The sequence below is a fragment of the Temnothorax nylanderi genome, unplaced genomic scaffold, assembly GCF_030848795.1.
Source record: "Temnothorax nylanderi isolate EJ_2023f unplaced genomic scaffold, tnyl_v1.0 TNYL_tig0345_pilon, whole genome shotgun sequence".
Lineage (NCBI taxonomy): Eukaryota > Metazoa > Arthropoda > Insecta > Hymenoptera > Formicidae > Temnothorax > Temnothorax nylanderi.
In genome coordinates, this window is record NW_027249407.1 from 30,268 (window position 1) to 44,676 (window position 14,409).

The 14,409-nt window shown below is 34.3% G+C and overlaps 3 protein-coding genes across 3 annotated transcripts; 2 read left to right on the plus strand and 1 right to left on the minus strand.

Annotated features, from left to right (window-relative positions):
* Positions 1-734: 734 nt before the first annotated feature.
* Positions 735-1,745, minus strand: LOC139781543 (NADH-ubiquinone oxidoreductase chain 5-like). Its single transcript, XM_071720388.1, has 2 exons — positions 913-1,745; positions 735-746 (listed from the first exon to the last, which is right to left on the minus strand). The coding sequence occupies exons 1-2, from the start codon at positions 1,429-1,431 to the stop codon at positions 735-737; spliced, it is 531 nt and encodes a 176-aa protein (XP_071576489.1). The 5' UTR covers positions 1,432-1,745.
* A 6,128-nt stretch (positions 1,746-7,873) lies between these two features.
* Positions 7,874-11,620, plus strand: LOC139781545 (uncharacterized). The gene has a single exon (XM_071720389.1). The coding sequence runs from the start codon at positions 7,874-7,876 to the stop codon at positions 11,618-11,620; it is 3,747 nt and encodes a 1,248-aa protein (XP_071576490.1).
* Positions 11,621-11,733: 113 nt separating this feature from the next.
* LOC139781546 (uncharacterized) lies at positions 11,734-13,167 on the plus strand. The gene has a single exon (XM_071720390.1). It carries the CDS (start codon positions 11,734-11,736, stop codon positions 13,165-13,167), a length of 1,434 nt encoding a protein of 477 aa, XP_071576491.1.
* Positions 13,168-14,409: the final 1,242 nt, after the last annotated feature.

A 14,409-nucleotide genomic window follows, 5' to 3' on the forward strand; every position in this document is an offset into this window, starting at 1 on the left:
AAAATAATTAGTAATAATTGAAAAAAATGTAAAAATGCCTAACGAGATATCTGTACCACATATCTTTCAAAGCTCGTTCTTTGAAACGGCTTCATAGATCGCAAAATCCTTTTACAGGAGTAAAGTTTAGGTACTAATGAAGGGTGGGATTGTAAAATAATTAGTAATAATTGAAAAAAATGTAAAAATGCCTAACGAGATATCTGTATCATATATCTGTCCTGGTTCGATTGCTGTGTCGGAATCAGACAATGTAGCCAACCCCGAAACTGCCCACAGCTGCGTGCGCCATCGCGCCGTCTCTCGCAAGATCCGTGAACTACTGCTGTGACATGATTGCTGCTCTGCGTGAATATTTTTGTGAAAAATATACACGATCGTTTCAAAGCTCCCATTTTTATTCTAGGCTTTCAATCTCAATTTCAAAGGTACGTTATTGTTTGTGCACGTCTTCTGAAGGGCAGGAAAGTTTAAATTCGTACATATTACGTATACAACTGTTTATATTAGAAAATAAGGTTATGAGGTGACAGCATTTTAAAAATTTTTTCAATTATTACTAATTATTTGACAATCCCGCCCTTCATTAGTACCTCTACTTTACTTCTGTAAAAGGATTTTGCGATCTGTAAAGCCGTTTCAAAATAGGAGCTTTGACTGTTTTTGTCGGTAATTTGAACGGCTTTAGCATCCCCTTAAATAAGCCCCATATAAATCATAAAAAAACAATCAACTTAATATAGATCCTACAAAAATTTTTATCATTACTAAAATTATTATAGATAAGTTCATTAAATTATTTTCTTTTAAATTATAATAACTATAAAATTTTATATTAAAAAAAAATATGTAATAATATAAACGAATAGAATAAGAAACAGTAAATATTAAAGAAATTAAAATTAAAACTACTAAAAATATATTTGCTATTAATATATATACTTCCTCTATAATAAAATCCTTTGAATAAAATCCAGCTATAAATGGGAACCCGCACAAGGCTAAACTAGAAATTATAAATCTCATTATAGTAAAAGGAATTACTTTATTTAAATTCCCTAACAAACAAATATCTTGATTATTTATTATAGAATGAATAATAATCCCCGCACACATAAATAACATAGATTTAAAAATTGCATGAGTTAATAAATGATAAAAAGCAACAATCTTTATCCCCATTCTTAAAATCATTATTATTAACCCTAACTGCCTTAAAGTAGATAAAGCAATAATTTTTTTCAAATCATTTTCAACATTAGCTACTAACCCAGATATAAATATAGTCAAAACTGATAAAAATAATAAAAATAAATTTACTTTACTCCCTAATAAAAATCTGTTATATCGAATCATTAAATAAACCCCAGCAGTAACTAAAGTTGAAGAATGAACTAGCGCTGAAACTGGTGTTGGAGCTGCTATTGCCATGGGTAATCACATAGAAAAAGGAATTTGAGCTCTTTTTCTAATTGCAGCTAATAATATTATGAATATTAATAATTTATCCTCCCTTAACATTCAATAATTTCACCTCCTTTTTATTAACAATAACCCAATCCTTATCAACAACCCCACATCACCCACTCGATTACATATAACAGTAACTATTCCTGAATTATAAGATATAAAATTTTGATAGTAAATTACTAAACAATAAGAAACTAACCCCAATCCATCCCACCCAAATAAAATTCTAATAATCCTAGGAGAAATAATTATTAAAACCATAGATATAATAAACAAAATCACTATATATATATATATATATATAGGGAAAAATTTATTGAACGTTTTATTTATTTAGTATAGATATATATATATATCTATACTATTATTATAAAGAGACAGAGTTTGTCAGTTTGATTGTTTGTGTTCGATGATCTCGGAAACCAATAGACCGAATTTTTACCAAAAGTATATGAAATAGGGGTAGAATTTCCCGGGGAGTGTCATTGTGTGTATAGTTTTTTGTTACCGATTTTCTGGAAACCGGTTTTTTTAATTTTTCTAATTTTTCGAGAAATAATTGACCGAATTTTAAAGAATTGTATATAAAACAGGGGTAGAATTATCCGGGGAGTGCCATAAAGTGTATAATTTTTCGTTACCGATCTTTTTGGAAACTGGTATCAGAAGTTTTTCGAATTTTTCGGGAAATAATTGATCAAATTTTAAAGAATTGTATAGAATTTCCCGGGGAGTGTCATTATGTGTATAGTTTTTTGTTACCGATTTTCTGGAAACCGATTTTTTTAATTTTTTTAATTTTTTGACAAATAATTGACCGAATTTTAGAGAATTGTATATAAAACAGGAGTAGAGTTTCCCGGGGAGTGCCATAAAGTGTATAATTTTTTGTTATCGATTTTTTTGGAAACTGGTAAAAGTTTTTCGAATTTTTTGGGAAATAATTGATCGAATTTTAAAGAATTGTATATAAAATAAGAGTAGAATTTCCTGGGGAGTGCTATAAACTGTATAGTTTTTCGTTACCGATCTTTTTGGGAACCGGTATTTTTTTGGAAATCAGTTACGAAATTTTTCCAATTTTTAAGGAAATAATTGAGAGGGAGAGGGAGACTAATTATATATGAACTATTGATATTCAAAAAATAAGTAATAATATACCGTAATAATATACTTACATAAAAAATGTCGATTTTCTGGAAACCGGTTTTTTTAATTTTTTTAATTTTTCGAGAAATAATTGACCAAATTAGGAGAATTAGGCGAAGAGGAAAATATAAAAAAATTAAAAAAATTAAAAAAAATTAAAAAAAATTAAAATTAAAAAAAATTAAAAAAAATTAAAAAAAAAATATATATATATATATATATAATTATATACTATAATTATAGAAGAAATCAAAAAAATAAAGCTAATAAATAATAACGAAATTCAATCAATAAAAATAAAAATTTCTATATTTACAGAATTAATTCTTATTATTATCCACTCTATTATAACTACAAAATCTAGATAATTTATTAATAACCTTAATAGAAATAAAAATAAAAACATTAAAAATATTAAATAATAATAAACAAAAATATTTAAAATAACTTAGATACTTTAAAATATAATTTTAATTTTACAAATTAGTTTTCTCTTAAACTACTTAAATACATAAATATTAATAAATTTATTAAAATTAAAATTAGAGGCATTATATGTAAAATTACAACCAAATATTCCTTTATCACACCTAAATTAAACTTAGTTTCTAAATATACACTCTCCCCATGCTGAACATAAAAAAATAAATATAATGAATAAGCTTTTCTAAAAAAACAAACTAATACAAAAAAATTATTATCATTATATCTCAATTTAAAACTACCCCTAACATTAATATCTCTCTAAAAAATCCTAAAGAAAAAGGAAACAAAAAATTAATTACACATAACAAAAATCACAATATTCTTATCCTAGGCAATCCTCTTATCATTCCTTTATTTATGACTAATAATCGACAAAGTTTGCTCATAATACAAATTTACCATATAAAATAAACCGGATGAACATAACCCATGAGAAATCATCATAATATAACCCCTTAAAAATCCTAACTTAAATAAAGTTAATATCCTACATAATATTATATTTATTTTATATGAACAACAGAAGAATAAGCTACTAATCTTTTTATATCCACCTGAGTCATACACACTAACCTTATCAATATCCCCCCTACAATTCCAATTCTAATAATTAATCAATTAAACTTTAATCTCATCTTAATAAATATTTCTAAAAATCGAATTAACCCATATCTCCCTATTTTTAATAAAACTCCCGCCAAAATTATTAATCCATAAACAGGTGCCTCTACATAAGCCTTGGGAAGTCAAATATGTATTAAATAAATTGGCATTTTAATGTAAAAAGCTATGAAAATTATTAAAAATCCTCCAAATCTAAATATAACTCTTTTTATTAAAATTTTTATTAAAACAAATTTTAAGGTTATTTTACAAAAATAAAAATTAAAAATATAAACCAACAAGGGCGCAGAAATCAATAACATAAACTATTAAATAATATGAAGATATTAACCGCTCAGGATTGCCCCCTCAATATACAATTAATATAAAAGTAGGGATTAATCTTACCTCAAACATAAAATAAAATATAAATAAATCCAATGACATAAAAAATAACATTAATACTAATAATAAATTAATAAAAACTATAATCTTAATTTCTCCCTTTTTTTTTAAACATATCAACATTAACCCTACAATTCAAAAACTTATCATAATTAATCACACAGAATAATAATCTATACCCAAATACTTAAAAACTATATTTAATAAAATCTCTTTATACATATATACATAAAAATCAATATTAATCTTAAAAAATAACAAATATTATAATAAAACAATTATTTTATTTTTAACTAATATCAAATTTAAAAAAACAACCACAAACACAAATTTTATCATATATAAATCATACTATTTATAAACCTCTTATTTATAAAAATTTTTTTAAATTTTCTAATATTTAAACTATAATATAAATCTCTACCATAATATCAAATAATTTGAACCAACAATCCTAACCCCAACACTCCCTCACAAACTAAAAATTAAATAATAAATTAAATAAAATTCTATATTATAAACTTCAAAACATATATACATAATTAATGAAATATTTACCACTACCATCTCCATTAACATCAAAATAATTAATATATATTTATATATATAAATTAATAAAATATAAGAAATTATAAAAATTTGAATTCTAATTAACATTAAATCTAAAAAAATTAGTTTTATAATTTAAGATATTAAAAATATTAATTTTGTAAATTAAAAATAAATTCAAAATTTTTAAACTATCAAAAAAATAATCTAATACTATACCCTTAATCTCCAAAATTAATATTCTTTATAAACTATATTTTGTTCCTACAAAAAATCTCATTATTAAATTAACCCATATTAATAAATAATTATGCCAAAAATACTTTTTTTAATATTTTTTTTATAATTTTATTATTTTTAATCCTACATATACTAATGAACATTCAACCTCACCCTATTCTCATAATTTTACTAATTCTTATTAATACCTTCTCAATTTGTCTAATAATTTCACTATGACAACCTAACCCTATATACCCACTCTCCTCAATATTTCTTATTGATGAAATTTTGGTTCCTTATTAGGAATATTTTTATTCATTCAAATTATTAGAGGATTCTTTTTATCACTACACTACTGCCCCAATAATCAACTTGCATTTTCAAGTATCATTCATATTATACAAAATATTTCAAATGGATAATTAATACATAATATTCATATTAATGGTGCTTTTTTTTATTTGTATATATACCCACATCGCCCGAGGAATCTACTATAATTCTTTCAAACTAATCAATACTTGAATAATTGGAGTAAAAATTTTTTTAATTTCTATAGCAACAGCCTTCCTTGGCTACGTTCTACCGTAAGGCCAAATATCTTACTGAGGAGCCACAGTAACTACAAACCTAGTATCCACTATTCCTTACATAGGTCAAATAATCGTAATATAAATTTGAAAGGGATTTTCAATTAATAATGCAACACTAAATCGATTCTATTCTATACATTTTATCTTCCCATTTATCATCCTAATAATAGTAATTATACATTTATATTTTCTTCACATAACTGCTCTTCAAATCCTCTAGGAATTAACAGTAATTCCTACAAAATCCCCTTCCATATTTATTTTTCCTTTAAGGATATATTCGGTTTCATATTATTCCTAACAGTTTACTCAATCTTAATTTTCCAATATCTATATATTTTCAGAGATCCAGATAACTTTACCCCTGCTAATCCTATAATTACTCTTATTCATATTCAACCCGAGTGATATTTTCTATTTGCTTACGCCATTCTACGATCTATCCCTAATAAACTAGGAGGAGTCCTGGTCCTTTTAACTTCTATTTTAATCCTTTACACCCTTCCCTTAATTAATCCTTGACATATGCCTTGAAGACCGCCCTCTCAATTATTATTTTGACTATTCATTAATAACTTTATCATTTTAACTTGAGCAGGAGCCCAAGTTATTGAAAATCCTTTTATCTCTATTAGCCAATTTTTTTCATCTTCCTACTTCTTATATTTTATTATTCTTCCCTGATGTCACTATTCTTGAAAAAAAACTAACTTATTTATAAATAAAAAAATTTAATTAATGATCTTGTTCAAGAATATATTTTGAAAATATAAAAAATAAATTCAAACTTTCTATTAATTTTTTCATAAATTACTATTATAAATATAAATTTAAACCCTATAACCAAAATTATATAATTTAATACTAAAGGCAAAATAATTTTTCAACATAAATATATTAACTCATCATACCGCATTCGAGGTAAAAGTCCTCGCATAAAAATAACTAATAAAATCTGTTCAAAATAGGCGCGTTATTAAAAGTATCGCCTCGCTGGTAACAGCGACAGCGACGCGATCGCGGCGCCGGAAGCAAGGGGCGCGCTGCCGATCGCTTTTTGGTTCTTACCGGTCCGCGCTTACGACGCGACGATACGTGTCGGGCCGCGTTCTGCGTCATTGGCTTGAGGTCCGTCGTACCGAAAGCACGTTCGGTCTTTCCCTGAATTCGCTTGTTCGTTTGTATTATTGAGTATTGCAAGTCGTGATTCCTCAGAAAAGTAAAGATATTCAATTCGGAACGTGTTATATCAAACTAAGTAATTTCCTTAATTACTTTCGAGACACCGGCTTCTTGCACGTGTTACCACGTGTGTTACAATACTCGAGATCACGACCTGAGTGAACGCTGCATGCGTGTAATTGCCGTGCGTACCACGCAAAAGGAGAAAACGAGAGCGAGATCATTCCTGCCGAAACACGGAAGACGCATTACTTCCGTATATAATGAGAAGGACGAGTTACGTGGATTTGGAAAAGGATTACATCCCTTATAAACGTAACCTGAGAATATCGAGCTGTGAACACCCACGTTAAGTACTCTGTCTTTATTCTCATTCCGACCTCTCGGATAAGCGTGAACCACGCAATTGCGGGCTTGTTCAAGCCCTTCCGATACATCGGATAACGCTGTCCTTCGATAGCCGCTATAGCATTAGAGATCTCAAGATTAAGAAGCCGAGTATCGGCTTACACCACGCGTACCCGCGTTAAATATATTTCTTTCAATTCCGCTCTGTGTTTAACTAGCTGCGCGTCTTTGTGTAATCTCAATTTCGAAGATTCTTTGTTTATTGCGGTGCGTTATAAGAACTTTGATATTTGATACTGCATTGTTCTGTCCGTCACGCGAGTCACTCGCGTTCATATAGCAATCAGTAAAGCAATCAAATAAGGCATTACCTGCCGTAAAGTATTATTTTGCGTTATATTAAGAATTATTCATTTAATAAGCTTCTGCATTGCGTTGCGCATTATTCGATTCCATACTTTAATATTCTTGTCTTTGTCTCTTAAAGATTTCCTTTATAGTGACGTCATAGCGTTTGCGATTTACAATAGCGATACGTACAGTTTCGCAAAGAACATATTACTTGTAATAATTACTTCCAACATTTATATAATCTGCTCAACATTCTCTTATTTATAGGATGTAAACCTTATTATTCTTTTACTTTAAGTTCAAATGTGCTATTATTTTATGTGTTTGCCATATATGTGAATTTCTATTTATGTCATACTTTATTGTGTCTTTGCTCATCAGGAGGAGCTTTTGTAAAATATACTGAGATAACTAAATCCCTGTTGCTCGTTCGCCTTAATTTCATTTACACTGCTTATTCGCATTACATTTCAAACATTTTGGTCCTTCGAGCCGGATAGGTGTACGGCTACAGGATGAGACTCAGTCATATTGAAAATCATTTAGAGCAACAGCTCACCCTGATGGGCATAATTTCTAAAACGTTTGACAACTTATTGACTATTGGACGTTCAAATATTATGCCGCGTATGGTGCACACGCGTCTTGAAAATCTCAGGGAGAACTGGGATCAATTTTCGGATAAACACCAAGCCATCGGGTTGGCAGTACGCGGATTAAGTTCTGAGGAAAGATTACGGGTAATTAATCACGCGTATTTTTTGGAAGGCTTGTTTGCACAGACGCATCAAAGTTATCTTCGGGAAATCGATAAGTTAAATTCTCTTCTCACGCAAGAGCATCTCGCGCCGGAACAAGTGTCGGCAACGCCTTCGTCTTTTGTGCAACTTCCTTCACGGGAACCAGAGTCAATGCCGCTCTCGACTTCTACGCAATCTCGTTCGAATAATCCAGAGTATAATCATCACGCACGTTTACCTATTATTGAATTACCCAAATTTGACGGAGTACAATCTAATTGGTTATCTTTCAAGGATCTATTTAATTCAATTGTCATAAAACACTCTTCATTGACCTCTGTCGAGAAACTGCAGTATTTAAAAACTTGTTTGGAGGGATCAGCTGCCCTACTACTTAAAAATACTACTCTCACCTCTGACAATTTTCAAAAGGCCTGGGATGCCTTAATTGCGTATTACGAAAATACAAGATTACTTGTTAATGAAGCTCTTCAAGCATTATTCACTCTGAAACGCATGACAAAGAAATCTTCGATTGAAATGGAATCGCTTTACACGAACATCACTCAAATTTACCGAACTCTCGAAACGTTACAACGCCCTGTACAAACCTGGGACGACGTTTTAATATTTATTGCCGTGCAACGTCTTGATTCGGAATCGGTAAAGGCTTGGGAAAATCATTTAGGTTCAGCTAAACAACCCCCCACCTGGGACCAGTTTTCGACTTTCTTATTTAATCGTCTGCGTTCTCTTCAAGCATTCGAGAGATGCAGAACGGGAAAATGGACACCTCGCTCACAACCATCTTCTGCTAAATCACATTTTGCGGGCAAAAAGAATTCGTGCGTAATTTGTTCGGCGAAACACTACATAGCATATTTCCCTCAGTACATCTCAAAAACCGTGGAACAGCGTCTAGCAATCATAGCGAAACACAAGTTGTGCTTTAATTGCCTCGGTTCACACCGAGCATCGGCATGTCGCGTGACCAAGCGATGTACAAAGTGTAGAAGCAAACACCACACCACCATCCACCGATTTAAAGACAAACAAACCGATTCTGATCAAACTACGGTCAAGGCCGAACAAAAGGCGGATTCATCTTCTACTTCTACGAAGGAACAGGCGTTACAGTCAAATGCAAAGGCAGTAAATTCTACTTCATTATCGGGTTCTACCCCGTGTGTATTGTTGGCAACTGCGCAAATAATAATTGAGGGCCCCAACGGAGAATTTACTAAAGCTCGTGCATTAATAGACCAAGGATCCGAGATATCCTTAATTACAGAAAGAATTGTGCAACGTTTACACATACCGAGAAAACATTCGTTCATTCCTTTGATTGGAATAGGAGCTCAGAAAACCCGTAAAACAAAAGGAGTTGTGACTTTAAAGTTCAAGCCACATTTCAATAGCGACTACGAAGGGTTTATTTGTGCTCACATTTTACCAAAGCTTACAGCTTCGTTACCTTCCTTACGTTGTGACGAATTAGCATGGGAACATCTGAAGAATTTACAATTCACAGACCCAAAATTTACAGTTCCAGGTTCGGTTGACGTTATTCTGGGAGCAGACATTTACAGTACTATTATTGAAGAAGGAATTGTTAAGGGAGCTGTGGATACTCCACTCGCACAATGTACAAAACTGGGTTGGATAATTTCTGGCCCTGTAGGAAATGCTTCTACCTCTTTCCTTGTTCAATGCCTTCACATCTCAATAGATAAGGAGTTACATGAGTTAATTCAACGATTTTGGGAGATGGAAACTGTTCCTTTTTCCAATAATTCATCATTAAATGCTGAGGAGGAACAATGTGAACGTCACTTTCAATCGACTCACACTCGAGATTCAAGTGGTCGCTACCAAGTACGACTGCCGTTCAAATTGCCAGCTGATCAATTAGGAGATTCTCGAATGAAGGCTAATCAAGTACTGATCAGTTTGTCAAATCGACTGTCATCCGATGCACGTTATTCCGAAGCTTATCATGGATTTATGTACGATTATAAGACAATGCAACACATGACGCTCGTTCCCGATTCCGCTCCTGAACCTCAATTGGTGTATTATCTACCTCATCACGGTGTTTTACGTGATAATGATCTAAATCGAATCAGAGTTGTCTTTAATGGATCAAGCCGGACGTCGTCAGGATATTCCTTGAATGATTTGTTATACACAGGAGCTAAACTTCAAATCAACGTGTTTGATGTTCTAATTTGGTGGCGTAGATTTCCTTACGTATTTTCCTTCGACATGGTGAAGATGTATAGGCAGATTCTGATTCACCCCGAAGATCGGGACTTTCAAAGGATTTTATGGATTCTTCGATCCAAAGGCATTCTTATCATTCAAATCTTCAAACTGAACACTGTCACTTATGGACAGATCTGCGCACCATTTTTAGCCCTTCGGACAGTTAAACAACTCATCAAAGATGAAGGCATGAAGTACCCTCTTGCCGTTTCCGTATTAGAGAAAGGCCGTTACGTTGATGATGGTTTCGGAGGCGCTGATTCAATTAAAAAAGCACAAGATACTATAAAGCAGGTTGTTGGTATTTGTGAAGCAGGCGGCTTTCCGCTCCATAAGTGGGCCGCAAATCATTCAGAAATTTTACGGTCAATACCCCCAGACAAGCAAGCTATCTCTTCTCCAGTGAAGATCGATGAAAAGGCAACTGTTCACGCCTTAGGTTTATGTTGGAATCCTCCTACTGACAACTTTCATTTCACCATAGAAATACCTTCTATCAAAGTAATCTCGAAACGAGCTATTATGTCAACCATTGCAAAGGTATTCGACCCTCTTGGTTTGCTAGCTCCAGTCATCATAACTGCAAAGATTCTCATCCAAGAATTATGGAGATTGAAACTTGGTTGGGATGATCCACTACCTGAGGATGTATCTAAAAAATGGAGTAAATTCGTGGATCAATTGCACGAAAATCGTGACATTTCCATTCCTCGTTGGGTTGGAGTAAGGGCTGACCATCAAATTGAACTACATGGATTTTGTGATGCCTCTCAGCAGGCAATTGCTGCAGTTGTGTACGTACGAACCACCGATAGCAATGGAATTACCACGGTCACATTACTGTGTGCAAAAACGAAGGTTGCCCCTCTTAAGCGTCTTACCATTCCTCGTCTCGAACTTGAGGGCGCAGTTTTACTCACGAAGCTTGGTTCTCAAGCTTTGGACGTTCTCGAATTGAAAAATATACCTTTCTTCTGCTGGATAGATTCGGAAATAGCAGGTACCTGGATTAATGGTCATCCTTCTAGGTGGAAAGACTTTGTACACAACCGAGTAGTTTTCATTCAGAAAACATTGCCACACGCTCAATGGAAATTCGTGCCTGGAAAGGAAAACCCTGCTGATTGTGCCACTCGAGGACTAACACCTACTCAACTTCAAGAGTTCACTACTTGGTGGCAAGGGCCACATTGGCTTTCAAACCTTTATATTTATGGCCGAATGATTCACGAACTCCCTCTTTTGATGCCAACTTAGAAGAACGACCAGCTAAAGTCGTCACGATCTCTAAAGATTTAAGTTCTAATTTATGGGATCTCGCTACTCGATACTCGAGTCTTACTCGCTTGTTACGCATCACAGCAACTTGCATGAGAGCAGTTAAACGATTTCGGCGGTCAAACGAGATACTCTCTAAGACGCCGTTAACTCCTAAAGAGTTAAACGATGCAAAACTCTTTTGGATAAAATCCGTGCAACAGGTATATTTCAAGCACGATCTGCAAACTTTGACTTCCGGTCAACCTCTCGACAAGACTAGCCCTCTCCTTCGACTAACTCCTCAATTAGACTCCGATGGATTCCTAAGAGTAGGAGGTCGCCTTCATTCTGCTTTCTTGCCCATGAATACAAAACATCCATTCATCTTGCCAAAAGATTCTCCTCTTACCACATTGATTATCGCTGACGCTCACTTACGTTCGATGCATGGAGGTACACAACTAACGACTAACCTCATACGATCTGAGTACTGGATAGTAGGAGGACGGGCTCCGATACGTTCATTTATCTTGAAATGCGTTCGATGCGCACGTTTTAGAAAAAAGCAGGCACAACAAGTGATGGGACCACTTCCAATTGAAAACCTAACACCATCTCGAGCTTTTTTACATACCGGTGTTGACTACGCAGGACCTCTGGTTCTTAAGACTTGGAGAGGAAGAAACGCAAAAACGTACAAGGCTTACATAGCTCTCTTTGTTTGCCACATTACGTCAGCAATTCACTTGGAGTTGGTGACCGACTACACAACCGATGCTTTTATCTCCGCATACAAGCGCTTCACAGCCCGAAGAGGGATATGTGCCACCCTGATGAGTGATTGCGGCACAAATTTCAAGGGAGCTGATTCGGAACTCCAAAAGTTATTTTTGTCCTCCGCTAAGGAGTTAGAAGACTTGGCTGTTGTCTTAGCCAATCACGGAACGCAGTGGAAATTCAACCCTCCCGCTGCTCCTCATTTTGGAGGAAAATGGGAAGCCGGGGTCCGATCTGTCAAGTTTCATCTCAAACGTGTCATAGGAGATACACTGCTAACTTTCGAGGAGATGAATACTTTGCTTACACAAGTTGAGGCTATCCTCAATTCGAGACCCCTTCGTCCGCTAACTGATGATCCTGACGATCTCGATGCGCTAACTCCTGGTCACTTCCTAATTGGAGGTGCTCCAGTGATAATTCCAGAACCGTCTCTTGAGTCGGTTAAAGTCGCACGCTTATCTCGATGGCAAATGACTAGCCAAATGCTGGATAGTTTCTGGACGAAATGGTCACAAGAGTGTTTACAACGATACCTTTCCATTTACAAATGGAATAAAGCCTCTCCTTCTTTAACGATCGGTTCTCTTGTATTAGTTGTTGATGAGAGGTACCCTCCATCGAAATGGCCCTTAGATCGAATCATAGAAACTTATCCAGGCAAGGATGGAAATACTCGAGTAGTCTCAGTGCGTACACAAAATTCCATTTTAAAGAGACCTATTGTAAAAATCTGCCCGTTACCAATCCAAACAGACGTTGTTTAAACTTTCGTTGACCCCAGTCAACGAAGGCGGGGAGAATGTTCAAAATAGGCGCGTTATTAAAAGTATCGCCTCGCTGGTAACAGCGACAGCGACGCGATCGCGGCGCCGGAAGCAAGGGGCGCGTTGCCGATCGCTTTTTGGTTCTTACCGGTCCGCGCTTACGACGCGACGATACGTGTCGGGCCGCGTTCTGCGTCATTGGCTTGAGGTCCGTCGTACCGAAAGCACGTTCGGTCTTTCTCTGAATTCGCTTGTTCGTTTGTATTATTGAGTATTGCAAGTCGTGATTCCTCAGAAAAGTAAAGATATTCAATTCGGAACGTGTTATATCAAACTAAGTAATTTCCTTAATTACTTTCGAGACACCGGCTTCTTGCACGTGTTACCACGTGTGTTACAATACTCGAGATCACGACCTGAGTGAACGCTGCATGCGTGTAATTGCCGTGCGTACCACGCAAAAGGAGAAAACGAGAGCGAGATCATTCCTGCCGAAACACGGAAGACGCATTACTTCCGTATATAATGAGAAGGACGAGTTACGTGGATTTGGAAAAGGATTACATCCCTTATAAACGTAACCTGAGAATATCGAGCTGTGAACACCCACGTTAAGTACTCTGTCTTTATTCTCATTCCGACCTCTCGGATAAGCGTGAACCACGCAATTGCGGGCTTGTTCAAGCCCTTCCGATACATCGGATAACGCTGTCCTTCGATAGCCGCTATAGCATTAGAGATCTCAAGATTAAGAAGCCGAGTATCGGCTTACACCACGCGTACCCGCGTTAAATATATTTGTTTCAATTCCGCTCTGTGTTTAACTAGCTGCGCGTCTTTGTGTAATCTCAATTTCGAAGATTCTTTGTTTATTGCGGTGCGTTATAAGAACTTTGATATTTGATACTGCATTGTTCTGTCCGTCACGCGAGTCACTCGCGTTCATATAGCAATCAGTAAAGACAATCAAATAAGGCATTACCTGCCGTAAAGTATTATTTTGCGTTATATTAAGAATTATTCATTTAATAAGCTTCTGCATTGCGTTGCGCATTATTCGATTCCATACTTTAATATTCTTGTCTTTGTCTCTTAAAGATTTCCTTTATAGTGACGTCATAGCGTTTGCGATTTACAATAGCGATACGTACAGTTTCGCAAAGAACATATTACTTGTAATAATTACTTCCAACATTTATATAATCTGCTCAACATTCTCTTATTTATAGGATGTAAACCTTA

Bases quoted from the DNA above. Each gene is read 5' to 3' on its own strand.
- LOC139781546 (XM_071720390.1), top strand. From the start codon at position 11,734: ATGAGAGCAGTTAAACGATTTCGGCGGTCAAACGAGATACTCTCTAAG.
- LOC139781543 (XM_071720388.1), bottom strand. From the start codon at position 1,431: ATGGCAATAGCAGCTCCAACACCAGTTTCAGCGCTAGTTCATTCTTCA.
- LOC139781545 (XM_071720389.1), top strand. From the start codon at position 7,874: ATGAGACTCAGTCATATTGAAAATCATTTAGAGCAACAGCTCACCCTG.